The sequence below is a fragment of the Chiloscyllium punctatum genome, chromosome 37 (genome assembly GCF_047496795.1).
Source record: "Chiloscyllium punctatum isolate Juve2018m chromosome 37, sChiPun1.3, whole genome shotgun sequence".
Lineage (NCBI taxonomy): Eukaryota > Metazoa > Chordata > Chondrichthyes > Orectolobiformes > Hemiscylliidae > Chiloscyllium > Chiloscyllium punctatum.
In genome coordinates, this window is record NC_092775.1 from 30259148 (window position 1) to 30280714 (window position 21567).

At 41.0% G+C, this 21567-nt stretch overlaps 1 protein-coding gene across 1 annotated transcript in view; it reads left to right on the plus strand.

Annotated features, from left to right (window-relative positions):
• atp9a (ATPase phospholipid transporting 9A) overlaps positions 1-21567 on the plus strand; it is a 183651-nt gene that overhangs the window by 25467 nt on the left and 136617 nt on the right. The window contains exons 2-4 of the mRNA XM_072556529.1: positions 9758-9896; positions 13294-13407; positions 19758-19866. Coding sequence (XP_072412630.1) covers positions 9758-9896; positions 13294-13407; positions 19758-19866 — 362 coding nt within the window. The remainder of the gene's footprint in view (positions 1-9757; positions 9897-13293; positions 13408-19757; positions 19867-21567) is intronic.

Consider the following 21567-nt stretch of genomic DNA (forward strand, 5'->3'; position numbering starts at 1 on the left):
GCACTGCCAGCAACACAACTTTGCTGATGACGGAGATTGATGGGACAGTCATGGATTGGATTAGATTTATCTGCTTTGTGTACATAGGACGATTTTTCATATCATCAGGCAGATACCAGTAGAATAGCTGTACTGGAGCCTAATTAAGGGTGTGGTTGTTTCTTAAGCATATCTTCAATATTGCAGCTGGGATGTTGTACGAGTCCATTTCCTTTGTGTTCAGCGCATATTATTTCAAATACTTGTGTACACATTGCTCTATCAGAAGGCTGTATAATGAGATTTGTAAAGCTCTTCAAGTTTAACCGGATATTTTGTCATCTGAGTATTTTTCATCCAAAGGTTGTGAGGTAATGAGAGAGCCTACTTCAAAAAAAAATCAATTCTAGTAGGTCAATTTAAATATCAAGAATTTAACAAACTGTTATGTGGTATATTGTTTTTCCTTTGCCAGCGTATGCTTAAAACTGTTCAATCTTTTCAAATATAGAGTTAATGAAGATAAAATGTTACTTATTTGTGCTAATTTAATGGTATCCTATGGTTTGTATACATTAGTTAATGCAACATCAAGACGTTAGTGTTTTAAAAATTCTGATATCCAAATGGCACATCACTGTGCCTGCTGGAGCTTTGGAGTCATTACTATCAGTGTTACGGAGGGCAATTTTGTCACTGCACATAATCAGCATCTTTTTGAAAAGGAAGGTGTATATGTTTATTAACCCCTGAACGTAGAGTAAATCTGAATAATCAGCTGTGATTTTTTTTTTGTGTGGATTTTAAACAAAAAGGATTATTTATTCATGCACTTGTCCTGAAAATCTGATGACATGTCACTCATTCACTTCACATATGTGTTAAGCAGAAGAAAAATACCATTAAAGTGGATAGTACACTGTCAGAAGTTACAAACGAAGGAACTCTGGGGAGAAACAGGTTTCAGGCCTGGTAAAAAAGACATTTCTAATCTTGCAGGTTAATCTGTGTGTTTTGGTATGAGTCATATATCAGGATTATTGCAGAATTTCTCAGAGGTGCGATTTTTGTCTGGGCACTGAGTCGTCTTCATTTCTTGCTATGAGGAGACCAGTTTTCTGTCTTGGTAGACTTGAAAAGGAAGAAGTTCAGAGCCCTCACAGTGCTTGTGGTTTTAAGGCCCAAATGTTACTCCCTTTGCCATTGCTTCTTGCTGTGTTGCTTGCAGATTGATTGGTATCTTCCTCTTATCGGGATTAATCAAGTTTATTGTTATGATCAGTTTTGGTCCAATAAACCCTTCCTGTTGTCTACCCAGAATTATGTGAAGTTCAAAAGCATCACTGTGCAGTGAGAGATGGATGGTGACCATCCACATCTGCTTACAGTTTAATGAGTTTTTTTTTTAGATTAGATTCTCTACAGCGTGGAAACGGGCCCTTCGGCCCAACAAGTCCGCACCGCCCCTCCGAAGAGAAACCCACCCAAACCCATTCCCCTCTCCTATATTTACCCCTGACTAATACTGTGGGCAATTTAGCATGGCCAATTCACCTAACCTGCACATCTTTTGATGATTGTGGGAGGAAACCAGAGCACCCGGAGGAAACCCACACAGACACAGGGAGAATGTGCAAATTCCACACAGACAGGCGGGAATTGAACCCAAGACCCTGGTGCTGTGAGGCAGCAGTGCTAACCACTGAGTCACCGTGTTTTCTTGTTAGCATTTCGACTTGGAGACAGTGAATTTCAGAGTGCATAGATTTTGAGTTTTGGTTAATCCACAAACAATAGATGTGAATTTCAAAACTTTTTTTTTCTTTTGTCCATTCAAAGGACTTGTTCATGGCCATTCAGTTAGCAACTTTGCAAAGCGTGGAAATGCTTCCGAGTCCATACATAAATGCTGAAGAAATTGTATGGGTCACCTGACCTTTAGCAGCCTTTTAAAGATCATTTTCAAAAATTGTATGCTGAGCATATTATGTTTAGAAAATATCTTAAGTGACTGTGTCAGTTAGCAATAATGGGTATAGATTAGAGTGGTGCTGGAAAAGCACAGCAGGTCAGGCAGCATTAGAGGAGCAGGAAAATTGACGTTTCGGACAAAAGCCCTTCATCAGGAATAGAGGCAGAATGCCTGCAGAGTGGAGCGATAAATGAAAAGGGGGGTGGGGGTGGGGAGAAAGTAACATAGAGTACAATAGGTGAATGGGGGTAGGGATGGAGGTGATAGGTCCGAGAGGAGGGTTGAGGAAGGTAGCAAAGTTTTACCTGCATATCCACCAATGTCATTTATTGTATCCGTTGCTCCTGATGCGGTCTCCTCTACGTTGGGCAGACTGGACGCCTTCTAGCAGAGCACTTTAGGGAATGTCTCCGGGTCACCAGCACCAATCAACCCCACCACCCCGTGGCCCAACATTTCAACTCCCCCCTCCCACTCTGCCGAGGACATGGAGGTCCAGGGTCGCCTCAACCGCCACTCCCTCGCCACCGACGCCTGGAGGAAGAACACCTCGTCTTCCGCCTCAGAACACTTCAACACCAGGGCATCAATGTGGACTTCACCAGTTTCCTCATTTCCCCTTCCCCCACGTCACCCCCATTCCAACCTTCCAGCTCAGCACTGTCCCCATGACCTGTCCTACCTACCTATCTTCCTTTCCACCTATCCACTCCACCCTCCTCTCTGACCTATTACCTCCATCCCTACCCCCATTCACCTATTGTACTCTATGCTACTTTCTTCCCCACCCCCCTTTCATTTATCTCTCCACTGTGCAGGCACCCTGCCTCTATTCCTGATGAAGGGCTTTTGCCCAAAACGTTGATTTTCCTGCTGCCTGACCTGCTGTGTTTTTCCAGCACAACTCTTGGTTCTAGCATCTGCAGTCCTTGTTTTTACCTAATCAATAATGGGTATAATTTTGTTTTGTTCAGTTCCAGTAGCTGGAAGGGAAGAATTTCTTTTAATTCTGCCTGTGTTATGTGTTCTATGCATATGCATTTCCTAATCCAGCAACCTTTTTATTGGTGCTTTTGAAATGAACACAGACACACATCTTGCAAACTGAATAGTTTATTTTATGTTTATGTAGACCCAGTTCCATTGAACATCATAGGCTGAGTTAAGCAAATGGTCCTTGCCTGATATTGGGTGAAGTACAAATGTTTGATGTATTCAATATTCAAAAAATGGCATTCTTCACTTAAAATTGGTGCCAGTATATCAGTATAAATATATATGTGATGAATTGCATATCTAGTGGAAGAAAGAATAATCTTTCATGCACAACTTTCCTGTGTTGGCTGAGTCTCTCTCTACCTTTCTTTTCTTACCAGTCAGATATCATTGTTGTCGTCGTCATCATCATGATATTTAAATGTTCAAACTATAAACCTTTATAAGTACAATGGATGTTTGTTTAATAGAAAAGACACAAGTTATCCCATTAAGGTCTTGCTTCTTACTCCATATGAGAACTTAAATACAAATCAGAGGTGTGTGTAGCAGTGTTATTAGAACTCAACAACGTAAAACTGCAAAGTTCCTGAGACATAGCACCATTGACCTTGGACAGTACTTAATGGAGATGATGGATATCTTCCTGCCAGCTGGAGAGACTGCAAATACCCTGTGCTTTCTCCTTTTGAGAAAGTTCACAGAGATAAATACCACTTAACAGGGCAGTGCAGTGCAGTACCCTAGCATCACAGACCCCAGGGCAAAAGGCTCACTCACTGAGAGATGTTAGACAATCAGATTGGCAGCTTTTCACTGCTCAGTGCCTCTGGCAAGGATGTGGTTGCTGCTAGTACTGCACCTACCTCGAGCTCAGGATTACTAAATTGTCTTTAGTTACTACTTTTTAAGTCATTCCACTTTAAAGTTGGCGATTTACTATATATATCCTGTCAAGCCACTTCACAATCTTGAATGTTTCAATTGAATCACATCTGTTTATCCAAACTGCAAAGAATGTTGACCCATTCATTAAGCATCTTGTCAAAGGATGTCCTTCTCATCTCGGGAAATGATCAAATGAGCTTTGCTACACTGCCCTCAGTGCTGGTATACCCTTGCTTAAGTAGAACAAAATTGCACACACCACTCCTAATGAGTATGCTCTGTAGCTAGACTTATTTATTCTGGTCATCACGTTTTCTTCCAATGAAGATCAATGTGCCATTTGTTTTCTTAATTGTTTGCTCTACCCAAGTGTTAACTTGTGTTCCTTTGAGTACACCAAACATGAATATTTTAAATCTCCTGAGACCATTTCAGACTCTAGGGAATTTTGTAGCCACTGTCTGTACAGCTATCAGATCCTAAAGTTTATTTGAAAAATGTATTTGTTAAATCTTAACAATCTCTCTCTTTATATCTATGGAAATTGCTTTGATGATTATTATTATTTAAGAGTCTTGTTGTGACTGGACTATCAGAATCAATAGTATTATTTCCTGTGGATCTTTTACGAATTAGCCTTGGTGCATTGCACAACACCAGAGCTAAAACAGACTTAACGCTCATTGGTTCAACAGCATTTTGTTCCAGAGATTGTCATAGAAGCATTCTACAATTTCTAAATATCCTTCATTCATTAGGTATCAAGCCCTGCTGTCAAAACCAATCACTATCCAACATCATTATGGAGAATGAAGATACAGTCTGCTTCATTTTTTTTTCTTCTACTAACTGTTGTCTTTGACTTGTTTCTCCTGTGCCACTAATGTTCAACAATAAGTATGAGAAATACGCATATCGCTTTCCAGTTGAAATTAAGGCAATCTGTTTGACTTCTTCTCCTGCTTCCTCTCCTTCCCCTTGAATAGGATAGTGAAGAAGGCGTTTGGTATGCTTTCCTTTTATTGGTCAGAGTATTGGTCAGAACCAGAGGGCATAGGTTTAGGGTGTGAGGGGAAAGATATGAGAGACCTAAGGGGCAACATTTTCTCACACAGGGTGGTGCGGGTATGGAATGAGCTGCCAAAGGAAGTGGTGGAGGCTGGTACAATTGCAACATTTAAGAGGCATTTGGATGGGTATATGAATAGGAAGGGTTTGGAGGGATATGGGCCAGGTGCTGGCAGGTGGGACTAGATTGAGTTGGGATATCTGGTCAGAATGGTCAGGTTGGACCAAAGGATCTGTTTCCATGCTGTACATCTCTTATGACTCTATGAAAACCAATTTCTCATTACCCAGTTCTGTATTCCTATGCACCTGAGTTTGTGTATCCCACCTGGCTTAGGTTGTTAGAGGCTATTAATCATCCTTGAAATGTAGTCAATGTAGGCCCACCCGACAACTATGCCTGCTCCCAACAATGACCCAGAAGCAGCACTGACATGAAATGGCTGACTGAGGGATAAATATTTGCCAATATACCAGAACTCCCCTGCCGTTCCTCGAATTGCTCCAAGTCTTTCAGAGAAGGCAGATGTTTTATGCAATTTCTTCAGATGCTAAGGTGGTCACAAAATTGTTGCAGTTTGCTTTAATTTGTAGATAGTATTCAATTTGTCAAATTTGTCAAACAATAGTTAAGAAACAATTTTCTTTTCAGTTAGTTTAAATGATCTATATTGCTAACACTTGATAATAAGTATAACATGAGTTGTTTTGGGAAACAGTGGATGAACTTCGGATCATTCGGGAGGCAGAGGGGGTCATAGATCGGAGCTATAGGGAAGTAGTAACTCCAAAGATGGCAGATAGATGGGTGACAGTGAGGGGGACTGGGAGGAGGCAGCCAGTGCAGGGACCCCCTGTGGTCGTTCCCCTCAAGAACAAGTATACCGTTTTGGATACTTGTGGGGGGGACGACTTACCAGGGGTAAGTAACGGGGCTCAGGCCTCTGGTACGGAGCCTGTCCCTGCTACTCAGAAGGGAAGGGTGGAGAAGAGCAGAGCAATAATAATTGGGGACTCGATAGTTCGGGGCACAGATAGGCGGTTTTGTGGGAACGAGAGAGACTCACGTTTGGTATGTTGCCTCCCAGGTGCAAGGGTACGTGATGTCTCTGATCGTGTTTTCCGGGTCCTTAAGGGGGAGGGGGAGCAGCCTGAAGTCGTGGTCCATATTGGCACCAATGACATAGGTAGGAGGAGTGCTGAGGATGTTAGACAGGCTTTTAGGGAGCTAGGTTGGAAGCTCAGAGTTAGAACGAACAGAGTTGTTGTCTCTGGTTTGTTACCCGTGCCACGTGATAGAGAGTCGAGGAATAGGGAGAGAGAACAGTTAAATGCGTGGCTACAGGGATGGTGCAGGAGGGAGGGATTTCGGTACTTGGATAACTGGGGTTCTTTCTGGGGAAGGTGGGACCTCTATAAACAGGATGGTCTGCACCTGAACCTGAGGGGCACCAGTATCCTTGGGGGGAGGTTTGCTAGTGCTCTTGGGGGGGGAGTTTAAACTAACTCTGCAGGGGCATGGGAACCCAGACTGTAGCTTTAGGGTGCAGGACCTGGAGTGTAGAGAGGTTAGGAATATGGCATCAATCTTAAAGGAGGGTGCCTGTAAACAGAAGAGTGGCTTGAAGTGTGTATACTTTAATGCCAGAAGTATACGAAATAAGGTAGGTGAACTCGCAGCGTGGGTTGGTACCTGGGACTTCGATGTTGTGGCTATTACGGAGACGTGGCTAGATCAGGGACAGGATTGGCTGTTGCAGGTTCCAGGGTTTAAATGTTTTAGTAGGGTCAGAGGTGGGGGTAAAAGAGGGGGGGGTGTGGCTTTACTTGTCAAAGATAGTATTACAGTGGTGGAAAGGAAGATGGACGAAGATTTGTCATCTGAGGTAGTTTGGGTTGAGGTTAGGAATAGGAGAGGTGAGGTCACCCTGTTAGGAGTCTTTTACAGGCCTCCTAATAGTCCTAGAATTGTTGAAGAAAGGATTGCGAAGATGATTCAGGAGAAGAGTGACAGAAATAGGGTGATTGTTATGGGAGACTTTAACTTTCCTGATATTGATTGGGAAAGCTATAGCTCAAGTTCGTTAGATGGGTCAGTGTTTGTGCAATGTGTGCAGGAGAGTTTCCTGACACAATATGTAGATAAGCCAACAAGAGGTGAGGCCATACTGGATTTGGTTCTGGGTAACGAACCAGGCCAGGTATTAGAACTAGAGGTAGTTGAGCACTTTGGGGACAGTGACCACAATTCGGTGATTTTTACTCTAGTGATGGAGAGGGATAAGTGTGTACTACAGGGCAAGAGTTATAGCTGGGGGCAGGGAAATTATGATGCGTTGAGGCATGATTTAGGATGTGTGGATTGGAAAAGTAGATTCCAAGGCAAGAGCGTAATTGATATGTGGAACTTGTTCAAGGAGCAACTATTGAGTGTCCTTGATAAGTACGTACCTATCAGGCAGGGAGGAAAGGGTCGGGTGAGGGAGCCGTGGTTTAATAAGGAATTGGAATCCCTTGTTAAATGGAAGAGGGCGGCCTTTGTAAAGATGAGGCGTGAAGGTTCAATAGGGGCGATTGAGAGTTATAAGGTAGCCCGGAAGGACCTGAAGAGAGAGCTAAGAGCAGCAAGGAGGGGACATGAAAGGTCCTTAGTGGGTAGGATTAGGGAAAACCCTAAGGCTTTCTGTAGGTATGTTAGGAATAAAAGAATGACTAGGGAAGGAATAGGTCCAATCAAGGATAGTAATGGGAAGTTGCGTGTGGAGGCTGAAGAGATTGGGGAGGCGCTGAATGAATACTTTTCGTCAGTATTCACTCAGGAACAGGACATTGTTGTCGATATGAATACTGAGGCACGAATAAGTAGAATGGATGGCTTTGAGATATGTAGAGAAGAGGTGTTGGAAATTCTGGCAAGGGTGAAAATAGATAAGTCCCCTGGGCCTGATGGCATTTATCCTAGGATTCTCTGGGAAGCAAGGGAGGAGATTGCAGAGCCATTGGCCTTGATTTTTGTGTCCTCTTTGTTGACAGGAGTAGTGCCAGAGGACTGGAGGCTAGCAAACGTGGTTCCCTTGTTCAAGAAGGGGAGTAGGGATAATCCTAGTAACTATAGGCCAGTGAGTCTCACTTCTGTTGTGGGCAAAGTCTTAGAGAGAATTGTAAGGGATAGGATTTATGAACATTTGGATAGGAATAATGTGATCAAGGATAGTCAGCATGGTTTTGTGAAGGGCAGGTCGTGCCTCACAAACCTTATTGAATTCTTTGAAAAGGTGACTAAGGAGGTAGATGAGGGGAAAGCGGTAGATGTGGTGTATATGGATTTTAGTAAGGCGTTTGATAAGGTCCCCCATGGTAGGCTACTGCAGAAAATACAGAGATATGGCATTGAGGGTGAGTTGGAGGTTTGGATTAGGAATTGGCTCTCTGGAAGAAGACAGAGGGTAGTAGTTGATGGCAAAGGTTCATCTTGGAGTGCCGTCACTAGCGGTGTTCCGCAAGGATCTGTTTTGGGACCATTGCTGTTTGTCATTTTTATAAATGACTTGGAGGAAGGGTTAGAAGGTTGGGTGAGCAAGTTTGCGGATGATACGAAAGTCGGAGGAGTTGTAGACAGTGAGGAAGGATATGGCAGGTTACAGCGGGATATAGAGAAGCTGCAGAGCTGGGCAGAAAGGTGGCAAATGGAGTTCAATGTAGCTAAGTGTGAAGTGATTCACTTTGGTAAGAGTAATAAAAAGATGGATTACTGGGCTAATGGTAGACTACTTGGTAGTGTGGAAGAGCAGAGGGATCTTGGTGTCCATGTACACAGATCTCTGAAAGTTGCCACCCAGGTAAATAGTGCAGTGAAGAAGGCATATGGCGTACTGGCTTTTATTGGTAGAGGAATTGAGTTCCGGAGTCCTGAGGTCATGCTGCAGTTGTATAAGACTCTGGTGCGGCCGCATCTGGAATATTGTGTGCAGTTTTGGTCGCCATACTATAGGAAGGATGTGGAGGCACTGGAACGGGTGCAGAGGAAGTTTACCAGGATGTTGCCTGGTATGGTAGGAAGATCCTATGAGGAAAGGCTGAGGCACTTGGGGTTGTTTTCATTGGAGAAAAGAAGGTTTAGGGGTGATTTGATAGAGGTGTACAAGATGATTAGGAGGTTAGATAGGGTTGACAGTGAGAACCTTTTTCCACGTATGGAGTCAGCTATTACAAGGGGGCATAGCTTTAAATTAAGGGGGGGGTAGATATAGGACTGATGTTAGGGGTAGGTTCTTCACTCAGCGAGTCGTAAGTTCATGGAATGCCCTGCCAGTAGCAGTAGTGGACTCTCCCTCTTTATGGGTATTTAAGCGGGCATTGGATAGGTATATGGAGGATAGTGGGTTAGTGTAGGTTAGGTGGGCTTTGATCGGCGCAACATCGAGGGCCGAAGGGCCTGTACTGCGCTGTATTCTTCTATGTTCTATGTTCTATCTGACAAAGACTTTTTTACATAAGGTGTAAAATGAGAACTAAATGTCACTTTCCTAAGGGTTTTAATGAATCAGAAATGTTAACAAAAGTATTGAACGCAGTAAATTTACTTACATGCAAACATTTTGCCGGATTCACTGTTTTGTTCAGGGGAAAAGCTATGCATACATTTTAATTAGATGCAAACTTGTTATTTATACTTATTCTACACTAATCTCAGTAAAAGCACAATATTCACTAACCAGGAGGTGAATGAAACAATATATAGCAACATCATGTAAAATGACACTGTGATTGCCCTGAAAGCTAAGTCTTTGTTGCACAATATCAGTATTTTCATTAAGCAGTACATGTTCTAAATATATATATTTTTTTCAACAGATGCTGTGGCTGGTGCTGTAGAGGAAGGGATTTCAAACCGCGCACAGTGTGGCTTGGACATCCAGAGAAGCGAGATCATAAATACCCACGGAATGTTATCAATAATCAAAAATACAACTTCTTCACCTTTCTTCCTGGGGTGTGTGTTTGATGAATCTCGTTTGTCATTCACTATTCATTTAACAATCATTGAAACTGTTTGAAGTCACCCATAAAGAAATACGTATTCGATTTGAGCATAACTTGTTTGAATGTGTTTCTTTTCGATTGTGCAAATACGTATGCATGAATTTGTGCATGTATCAGTTAATGATTTGGAATGTTGCTGTTAACTCACATGTATCAGGCAATTCAACTCTTGCAATATCTACTTTGCTTAAATGAGCCTACTCAGATTTCCTTCGAGTCCCTTTACACCCCCTTAAATAAGAGGATTGCCAGGTGGCCTGCTTCTACGAGTGCACAACATTCAGTTGGTTGTTTGTGTGTGGATACATTTAATTAAGCTTACTACTTCCCTCACCCCTCTTTACCTACTGAGAAGGGCAAATGCATTAAAATGTGGTGTTAAGGTCAAGAGTTTCTTGTGTAAAGTATCTTTACATCATGAGCTTGTGGCACAAAATGTTAGAGCCCATTGCCTGGTAGTTCTTTTCTTCTGTGTCAGATAGCAGCTGTTACCTTAATAGACCTGAAAACCATAATTCCTCAGTGTTAAAATAATTTGTACTTGCATGTAGGTGGTTGTTTTCAGCAGGACTTTCTGTCAGTCAGTATTTTAGCTGAAGGTTCCCAAGAGTCAAATGCAGACTGTTACAAAGAGTTGACAGCAGACATGACATCTTGTGCAGGTTTTCACCGCTGTCTTGCTGCACTCACCTTTTGAGCTTACTGAGACTGAAGCTCAGAATCTTTTACTGATGTAATGCGCAGTCACCAGGTATTTCCTGTTTTAATTAGGACAGTAGGATAGCTGTTAGCTTATGTTAGGGCAGATCTTTTTATTTGTTTTAAAATGTGCTACCCCATGGAAACTGGGCATATGGATCATTTAGTTTGTGTTGGTATTCATCATCCAGTTGAGCAAAACGTTGCAATTTTATTTATTCCCAGGTTCGATTCCAGCCTTGGGTGATTGTGCAAACTCCACACAGACGTTCTCCCATTGTCTGCGTGGGTTTCCTCTGGGTGCTCTGGTTTCCTCCCACAGTCCAAAGATGTGCAGGTCAGGTGAATTGGCCATGCTAAATTGCACATAGTGTTAGGTGCATTAGTCAGAGGGAAATGGGTCTGGGTGGATTATTCTTCGGAGGGTCGGTGTGGACTGGTTGGGCCGAAGGGCCTGTTTCCACACTCTGTAGGGAATCGAATCGAATCTAATCTAATTTGTCTGTTTCCAAATCCCTTCAATCCTTTCCCTTCATTGAATTCTCCAAATTAATTTGGAATGACATAAGGGCTGGGAATATTCTACACCAGTATCATTACACTGGTGAGAAATATGTGAGAATTGTGAGAGATGGCCAGCAAGTGCTTCCCAATGGCAAGAGCAAAACGTCCCCATTTTTCAACCAAGTGCTAAACAACAAGATTTGATTCTCAGTAGTGAGCAGCAAGAGGCCTGTTAACAACACGTTAACGTTCTCATTATTACATGACCTCATCTTATTGATATTCAGATTCCCCATTCCTCGAGCTGCTGGATAGAAACAAGATGGCAATAATTTCTGACAACATATTAATAATGGTTTCCTGGATTTCCAGCTTACTGCTGGCTTCTTATCAGTTTCTAACACCTCATGGCATGCCCCATTGACAATAACCATGTGCATCCACTTCCAGGTGCCTGTAACTTAAGGGTAATGTCAGTGGATTTATAATAATGCTCAGGGGACATGGGTTCAAATCATGTCATAGAATCTAAATTAAATTAATAAATCTGGTGACCATGATGACAGTCATCCTTGATGAAAATTAACTGATTCACTGATGACCTTCAGGGAAAGAAATTTGCCATCCTTGCCCAGCTTGGCTAATAGGAAATCCCAATCCCATGGGAATGTGGGTGACTCTGAACTACCCATTGAAATGTCTAGCATCCACTCAGTTCAAGGGTATTTAGGGATTAGCAATAAATGCTGGCCTTGCCAGTGATGCACACATCCTATGAAATAAATGGAAAAAGGCCTATGCAGCTGTGCTTAAACCATGAGCTAAGAATTCCAAGGGAGGACAGGACCAAAGTATAAGAAGAGAAAAATCTTTAACCTGAACTTAAAACTCTAAATCTAATTTGAAGTAGACTTGAAGAACTCCATTAAAGTGTGTCAACTTTTTTCCCCTGTTATTTGTACCATCTAATTTAATCTATGGAATTGAATTTTTGGGGTCATGTGTGACTGAGAAAATAGAACGATGAGTCAGTAAATTAGAGTAGAGTGCCATCAGCGATATGACAATTACTGGCCTGATTGCCCCTGTCATGTTTTTAACATCTGGTGAGAGAGGCCTACACTCCAATATGTGACCTGGCAACTTTTAACCGTGCAGCCTGCTTGTCGGTGAATGGAAAGGCTGTCACATTTCTGGGTCCCCTGTGCAGTCAGAGGGCCCCAACCCCACAGTTTTGCTTTCCCATACTTCTCCTCCCTCCCCATGTTGGACAGGGTGCAGGAACATTTCCAGTCAAGCTGGTGGGTTTGACTGGCACCTGTAGTTCCTTTACAAAAGTTGTCAAATATTGGATTAAAGCATTAAAGTACAGCATTAAAGTCATTTTCGTAATTTTAAAAACAGGTCATTCGAGTGGTGGACCAAGTACTTGTTTTCCGATCCATCAAATAAACCATATCAGGTTACAATTCTTAAGTACCAGAGTGCAGTTTCATATTTGAGTGTGGTGCTGGAAAAGCACAGCAGGTCAGGCAGCATCTGAGGAGCAGGAGAATCGATGTTTCGGGCATAAGCCCTTCATCAGGAATGAAGCTTGTGAATCATTGATTCTTCTGCTCCTCAGATGCTGCCTGTCATGCTGTGCTTTTCCAGCACCACACTCTTGACTCTGATCTCCAGCATCTGCAGTCCTCACTTTCTCCTCCCTGCAGTTTCATAATGCAAGGAAAGGAAAGCAATTATATTTTATTACTGCTGCCTGTTTATGCTGGTTTAAAAAAAAAACTGTGATTATGTAAAGATCTTTGAGAATAAAGTTGAATTATAAAGAAAGCAAACTATTTCAATTACAATTTGCATGCAATTTACCACATGTACCAAAAACAGAATATTTGCTCCACATCAAATATTCCTGTTAATTCCATCCTTGGGGAGAGTGTATAGTTTCAATACTTTCTCCTAAGGTGTTATTGAAAGATCATTTTTGAGGTCAAAGAAAGTTGAGGATAATTAATCAAACACATTATAATAAAACAGTTTTGTATGTTATGTTGTTTTGAAATTGACTTGTTCTTCAGTATACGAAACTCATTCTTTCGTTTAGAATCCAATGCATTTTTTTCTGTCTCTCTCTCTTGTTTTAGGTACTTTTTAACCAGTTTAAGTATTTCTTTAATCTTTACTTCCTGCTGTTGGCGTGTTCCCAGTTTGTACCAGATTTGCGACTTGGCGCCCTGTATACATATTGGGCTCCATTGGTAAGTCCACCATTCATCATCTGACGTTATCCTATTGTTCCAAAGGTTTAAAAAAAATGAAGCAGGTTATTTGAATACAGTATTGCAGTTAAATTAACCTAAACTTTAATCAAAGTTTATAGAGAATGGATTAAAATTATGACAACATGCTACTTGAGTTTCTTGCTTTATTTACATTCTGCATCGTTTCAGGGGTCTAGTTTGGGACACAGTTGATCTTCCAGCCCGGGTTGTCACCAATGTTCGTTGTAGATGCAAAAATTGGGATACAGTGACCTAATTCAGATTCTAACATTATTTTAATGCTGAGCCATATAATTGACATATGAAACCTATTGTAGCCAAAAGGTTGTCAAAATAAGTGTGATGGTTTTCTCGTTGGCCAAGAGAGGCAGGAGGATTTCTTGAAGTCTTCGAGTTTCACTACTTCTTTCCATTTTGGTGTTGGCTCAAACTCAGAACACATTCACCTTCTAATCACTAATCTTATATTGGGGTGCATTTCTATGGATTACCAGTGATTCGTTATTGTTATGCAATCTTACCCACCAGTCTCGTCCCAGCAGGGGTCAAGCAGGAGTTGGCCTTGAACTTTTACAATGAGACATGGAAATTGATGTGTTCAAGTAATCCTGATGTTTGACTTGCTGCCTTATCAGTCAATTCCGGTTAAAAGTTTTAATTTGAGTTGTTGTATTACAAATGCAATGTATCTTATTAAATTTAACTAGTTAAGTCATATATTTAAATGGTCATTGTTGTAACTGCATATCATGCATTTATATTAAATATATTTATGTGTAGACCCTTTATCTTGACAGTTAGCCCAGTCAATATTTGCTGTGTATGAATCAAACTGTAATGATAAACATTTTACCAGAACATCTGCACTCTGGAGTTTGTTGGGTTAGTAAGCCTGCCAAATACTCTTTGTTGGTTGGCATTAACTTTATGGAGAAGGGATTTTGCGCATATAGTAGTTGAACAATCTATTGTCTAGCTTATATGTTAGCACAGTTCACTTGGATATGCTTCCTATCATATTGTTGCTCAGCAGCTGATATTTTTATAACTTTTTTTTTGTATTTGTTCAAAGAGTTATAATTGATACTGTATATGCTGCAGATTCTACTTATGGAATCATAATCATAGAGTCATACAGCATGGAGAACTTAAATGGCCAGTGTGCCTACTTTGGTCCAACCAGTTCATACCAACCATGTTCCCAAAGCAACCTAGTACCACTTGCCTGCATTTGGCCCATATCTCTCCAAACCTTTCCTATTCATATACTTATCCAAATGTCTTTTAAATGTTGTAACAGTACCTGCATCCACCACTTCCTCTGAAAGTTCATTCCATGCACAAACTATGTAAAAAAAAAGTTGCACCTCACATCCTTTTTTTTAAATCTTTCTGCTCTCACCTTAAAAATATGCCTCCTAGTTTTGACCTCCCACACCCGGGGCAAAAGACTCTTGGTATTCGCTTTACTATGCCTGTCATGATTTTATAAACCTCTGTATGATCACCCCTCAACCTCCTACATAAATTTGTGTTGGTCAGAGGTCCAGTTCTTTTTCTACACCATATAATGATACCTAAGTTTCTGGAACTTTCTTCAACAGATGCTTGGCACTCTGGCAGACCATAACTAGAATTGTATGATTTTTGTGATTATGCTAAATATATTTATGTAATCATTTTGCTTTACTTTTGAAGAACAGGCTTCCCTAACTTTTACCTAATGTGGATTTGTTGTGAGATATGCAAGATAACACGTTGTTTGTGTTCCTCATATTGATATTCAAAGCACAAGACAACTGGATTTACCCTGATAGGATTATAAAATGTTCGAAGTTCTACTGATCCATTTGAAAACCCGAGTATGTCCTGAGTTATTTGATCTCTGTTGGGTTTCCACAATTTGCCTTAATATTGCTGTGCTTAAGGAACAGATAACATTTGTGGTTTGGCTATTGATTGCATTTCAATGATGCTGCTAAACAATTTATGTGTGCATGCATATATACAGATGTTTGATCAATGAAGTTGGTTTTGACATCTCCACAGTTGAATATCCAGTTAATACCAATTGTGTTGGCTCATTTGGTTCATGGCCAGTTGCCTGAGATACTGCTAGAGTACCAACTTTTATGCAAGTGTTTCCCACCTGACGACAGTCTATTTTGTCTGGGCAACACTGTGGCTCAGTGGTTAGCACTGCTGCGTCACTGTGCCAGGGAGCTGGGTTCGATTCCAACCTCGTGTGTTTGTGCAAATTGTATACAGGGATTCTCCCTGTGTCTATCTGGGTTTCCTGTGGTTTCCTCCCACAGTCTAAAGATGTGCAGGTAGCTGGATTGGCGATGCTAAATTGTCCATAGTGTCCAGGGATGTGCAGGCTGGATTAACCATGAGAAATGCAGAGTTCCAGGGATAGGGGGGAATGTGAGAGTCTAGGTGGGATGCTATTCAGAGGGTCGGTATAGGTCAAATGGCCTCTATCTGCACTGTAAGGATTCTAAGATTCCTTCTGTTTCATCAGGAGAATGCAGAAGGAAATTAGTGTTGAAATCTGCACTGCACTCTGGGTATTTATTCTTACACCAATTGAGATGACTTAATCTAACAGTTAACTGATTCATTGACAAAGGGACAATTTAATATTCTTTTTGTTCAAGCAATTCCTGTTGCTGGGAAAGAAATAAATCACTTAGAGTTATGTTGTTTTTCAGTTGGTAAATACATGTGCTTTGAAGTCATGAATCCATTTGCTTGCTTTCTTCGCCGTTCTCTTTTTCTCTCTGTGTAATTTTGTTAGCTTCTTCAAGAGAATTGGGATGCCACATGTGGGACAGAGTAGAGTTTAAACACTGACAAAACAGCTTACCTTTTTAATGATCTGATTCTCCTTAGTCCCACCTGAAAGAATAGATAGTTAAATCAACAGAGTCAGCTCCAGTCTCAACTTGGAAAATGTTGATTTTGCCACTTGGTTGATTAACTCATACAGCTGTGCACAAATGAGCGCAGCTGATGGGGTGGATAATTCATTTTCTCAAAGGAAAGTGTGAAATCTTTTTTTTAAAAAAATTATGAATGGAGCCAGACTCCTAAAAATCGAATTCAAATATAAAGAGAAATAAATCAATTTAGAAGAAAATTCAGTAACAAATGCCTGCAGTTGAAGGAAATTTCATTGCACAACTAAGAGTACATATTCAAGGAGATTTCAGGAATTGCAGTGATGTTATTTCATATAGAATCAGTAATTTATTATTAATAGCTTCCTAGCTGTGTAATTGGAAGCTGTCATAATTCATCAGCTTTCATTAAGAGTTAGAAAATGGGGCGAGGGGGATGAGGCATTTCCATATTTGCTAATTGTTGCACCATAGCAATGTTTGTTGATTAACAAGCTTGTTGCTCCCACGTGATCAGCATGAGTTTAAGTTCCAGAGAGAGAATTTAAATGGTCAATGTGCCTACTACACTTCCAATATGCTTCAGCATTTTGAAAGTATATTTTCTACTGACATAAGGGTATTGTGCCCTCTCTAGGTTACTTCCCCAACAAAACTTGAAGACCCTCCATAGCCCTGGGGTTGGAAAATTACCTGGGTCAGGTATTAACTTTGTGGGTGGGCAGGTTGATCTCCTGAAGAAGGGCTTGTGCCCGAAACGTCGATTCTCCTGCTCCTTGGCCTGCTGTGTTTTTCCAGCATCACATTTTTCAACTCTCTTACTCCAGCATCTGCAGTCCTCACTTTCTCCTAGTTGATCTTAACCTACTGCGAATCCTCTTGCAAGGATGCCTACCTTGAAGAAGCTCTCCTCCTCCCTTTTACAAGGATCTCAGTGAGTCCCTCTCTCACTGCACCCCCCAGGTCATCTCCTCTGCCCTTCCTGATGAAGGGCTTGTGTCCGAAACGTCAATTCTCATGCTTCTTGGATGCTGCCTGGCCTGCTGTGTTTTCCCAGCACGACATTTTTCAACTGCTGAAGATATGTCCTACTTTGTACGAGCAGAGTGTCTGAATTGTCATCATTTTATTTTTCCCTTGCACTGTAATATCTGGAGGTGAGTGGTGGTGGTCACAGGAAACCTAATGTGATGTTACTTTATCTTTTATGAAAAAGATGTTCAATTTTACCGATGCTTTTATAACAAAATTTCTGACAGAGAGGTGGGGCCATGTGGTGGGGACATGTAAACTGACTCGTGTGCAACTTCAGTGGAATTAATTGTTTTTTGGATGGCTATGGTGGTCTTCCTAAGCCAGACAGCTAATCCTTTTATTGTTTGAAACAAGGCTCGTCATCCCTCCCTGCTTCTGTTCAGTTATAGTAGCACTTGTTACTATTCTTCAGCCAAGAGGAGAAATAGCCAATGCTGCTAATAGCCTTGTGGTTTTCTGCAGCTGCCTGATGAATGAGAGATGGGCCAGACTGGTATTTTAAGTGTCTCCATCCCCAAGATTCTGTGTTCCATCCAACAGCTGAGAATTGGCAGAACGTAATTAGTCAGATTTGGAGTTGAGTTCAGATAGTTTTGGCTCGGTTTGAAATTTGTCTCTGCCATTCTGGAATGGAATCCAATACTCCAGTGCAGACCCAGTTCAGGAGTTATTGATTAGACACAGGCTTAATTTATACATCAAACACAAGAGTTTAAGTATGTAGCATTCAAGCACTAGTCTCCAACTGTGCTAAGTATTTATTTTCCTGTTTTTTTTTCTTCATCCACATTCCTCTCCTGGAAATGTTATTTTATATATTGGCTGGAAGACACTGTAGCTACTTGTCATATTTATCCTTATAGTACTGAGTACATACAGTTCACCTGGGGAGGGAACATCACAACCCCACCTGACCACCTAACTTCACGCATTTACCTTTTACAATAGGATTACTAGTTAGTTGTGTCCATCCCTAATTTCGTGGCACTAAAGTTAGAGGTAGTGTCTCTATTGCTGATGCATACACTTATAGATATAAAAGGCCATTTAGAGTCCTACAGCATGGAAACAGACCCTTTGGTGTAACTTGTCTATGCCGACCGAGCATCCTAAAATGAACTAGTCCCATTTTTCCTGCATTTGGCTCGTATCTCTCTAAACCTTTCCTATTTGTGTATCTGTCCAAATGTTTTTTAAAATGCTGCAATTGTACTTGCTCTACCACTTCCTCTGGCAGCTCATTCCATTCATGCATCACCCTCTGGATGAAAAGATTGCCTCTTAGGTCATTTTTAAATCTTTCCCCTCTCACCTTAAATCTATGCCTTCTAGTTTTGAATTCCCTTACCCTGGGAAAAAGACCCTGGCTATTCACCTTGTCTACGCCCCTCACGATTTTATAAACCTCTGTAAGGTTGCCCGTCAGCCTCTAACACTCCAGAGGAAAAAAAAGTCTCAGCCTATTCAGTCTCTTCTTGTAACTCAAACCCTTCATCTTAGCTCATCAACCAAGAAAGACCTTGCAGTCCCTTCATCACAAACATCAACTACATCTTCAGTGATTCCAAGATTTTAGGCATTCTATTCTACTCAACAAAGTCAAGACGTTGGCAGAAAATTCATGTTGTGTTTGTCTGAAAACATTCTTGGGTGTTACCTATTCTGAAACCAATTTTCATCAATATCACCTCTCACTTTCTGGATGGGGGGGGGGGGGGGGGGGGGTGGTGAACGTGACTGAGGTACAATTCCGTTATTGTCAGCAGCCCACTAGTATTGTATTCAAGTGGCCCATTTTTTCTGAGTTCAGCTAGTAAGAGTTGTCAAGTTATTCAACCATGGAAAAGGTCACAACTGAATCTGACAGGTCCTGCCCAATTTCCATAGTAAACAGGAATGGGAAACTTGGAAGAATGGTTACACCCTCCCTTGCCTTGGTGCTGTGACTATAGCACATGAACTATTGCTGCAGCGAAAAATCATCATGTATCAGGAATTAAAACTGGGATCATTTTGTCTGGAGGGATGCTAGATATCAGTGAATACTAAATATCAGAAGATCTTTAGAGGCACTTTTCAAAGGTGACTTCTGAAAACCTGCTTTAATACATGAAATGGATTGTTACAGCATCGTACTTGGTCAGGTGCAGTCTTTACTGTAGTAGTGATGCACCTACCCTCCAAATACTACCGTTCATCCTCCACTATTCATGAGGAATTGCTAAATCATACTGCTCAATGTCAGAGGCAATCACTACAGTGTACATCTTATTTTAGTTTGTTAAACACAAGCTCCTGGCATTGTGTTTTGTGAGGGTAAAGCACAGAAATAAAACTGTTTGCCAGCACAGAATCTATTGACTTGCATCTTTTATTTTTGGTTTGCAGGGTTTTGTCTTGGCAGTGACAGTCATTCGAGAGGCAGTGGAAGAGATCCGATGTTATGTCCGTGACAAAGAAGTGAACTCCCAGATCTACAGCAAGCTCACAGCAAGAGGTCAGCACCTAAGGCCCTTCTCCTGCATCTTGTATTCTGTGCCAGCTGCTAAAACAGTGGGATTTAACTAAATTAAACAAAATTTAAAGTCAAAGGCTCTGTTCTGAAAGAGCATGTATGTTGTTTCTGCACTACTATACAAGTGATGAGACAGAGCCCCCTCCATTCTCCGCTCTTGGAGATTTATGCATCTGTGTAGCAAAAGTGGCTTAGTTTAAAGAAAAGGACTGCTGTTCGGTCCAAACTTAGTTTAGGTTCAGTGCTTTAAATCTCCTTTATTAGAAGATTTTTAAGTAAATGTAAATCATCTTCACCCTTCCTTTCGCAAAAAAATACAGTGATTTGTTATTGACACCCTCTGACATTAACACTAAACAAAATAAAAGCTTACGGATGTGAAGACCAAATATTTACTGAATACTAAAACTTGTGAAATATTACCAGCAACATAAAACTGATCTCGAAGTCTTTGTTTGAACCTCAGATTCCTCTTAGTTGTATCAATTTCTGAATTAGTAGTTGTGATCCTCACAGTAGGAATTAGAGACTTCATTATTGTACTTGAGTTTTATAAGAGAGTTTGTAGCTGCTCTGAATTCCCACTTACTTGCTACAACCAATGGAAAGAATCCTGTGTGTGGCTTGCGAAGACCTGCAGAGATGTTTGAGTATGAACAATTGACCAAGCACACTGAAAGATATACAGTGCTGACAGGGCTCTGACTTGACCTCATTTTTTATGTGATGGCTGCTGTGTTTAACCCTGACAGATGGCCATAACAGTGCCATGAAATCTCGATGTTGTGGAACTAATCCAATCTGAGATGGGGTGTGCGAGGTTGGGACAGAGAACTGAACACAATCTGCTTTTACTAATCAGTACTCTTCCTTTTAAGGTGTGTTTGTATTTCTGACTTCTTTAAAGGTTTTAAAACTGATTTTTCTTGATGATTAGTCAGTTTTCCTTTGAATTATCCTTTTGAAACAAAAATATGCTCCCTGATACCTGAGGGGGGTGTTTGAGTCTCCGTACGTATTTTCTTCTGTGTACCATTTGTGTCCATTGATATCTTTGGAAGCATTTTTATGCAGCTGGTTCAATAATTATTGAATAAATATGTTCCTTTAATGTAGATTGGTGAGCAGAACATTCTGAATCTTAGTCAGCCAACTATGGTGACTGTTGGGTAATGCTAACATCAGCTTATGGTGATAATAGACAAAATCCTTTGTCCTTCCATTATACATCATTCTCATTTTTTATTTGTTGAAATTAATGGAAATAAAAGCAGGAAATCTGCCGGAAGGCCAATTCAATATTGTTTATTTTGCAGTATCACCCAAAGTTAAAGTTAACCCCAAAGATTTCTTTAGGTTGCTCAGTTTGTAAATGCACTCCCTGGTGTAGACTGAGCCACAAAGAACAGAAGGTTTCAGCATTGATTTGCATTTGTATTGAGAAATCTGATGGGCAATGGATTACAGTTGATACTCTGCAATTGACATCAGTACCCCTTGGATACAGAGGAGAAAATTCCATGAGATTTTCTTTGTCCAGTCTCACTGCTCAGAGACACATTAATGAATGTTGAATGAAGGCAAGATGTGATGCATCTAGATGTGATGTTCTGAAGACCTGAACGGTTCATAGAATCCCTACCATGTGGAAACTGGCCCTTTTGGCCTAACAAGTCCACATCA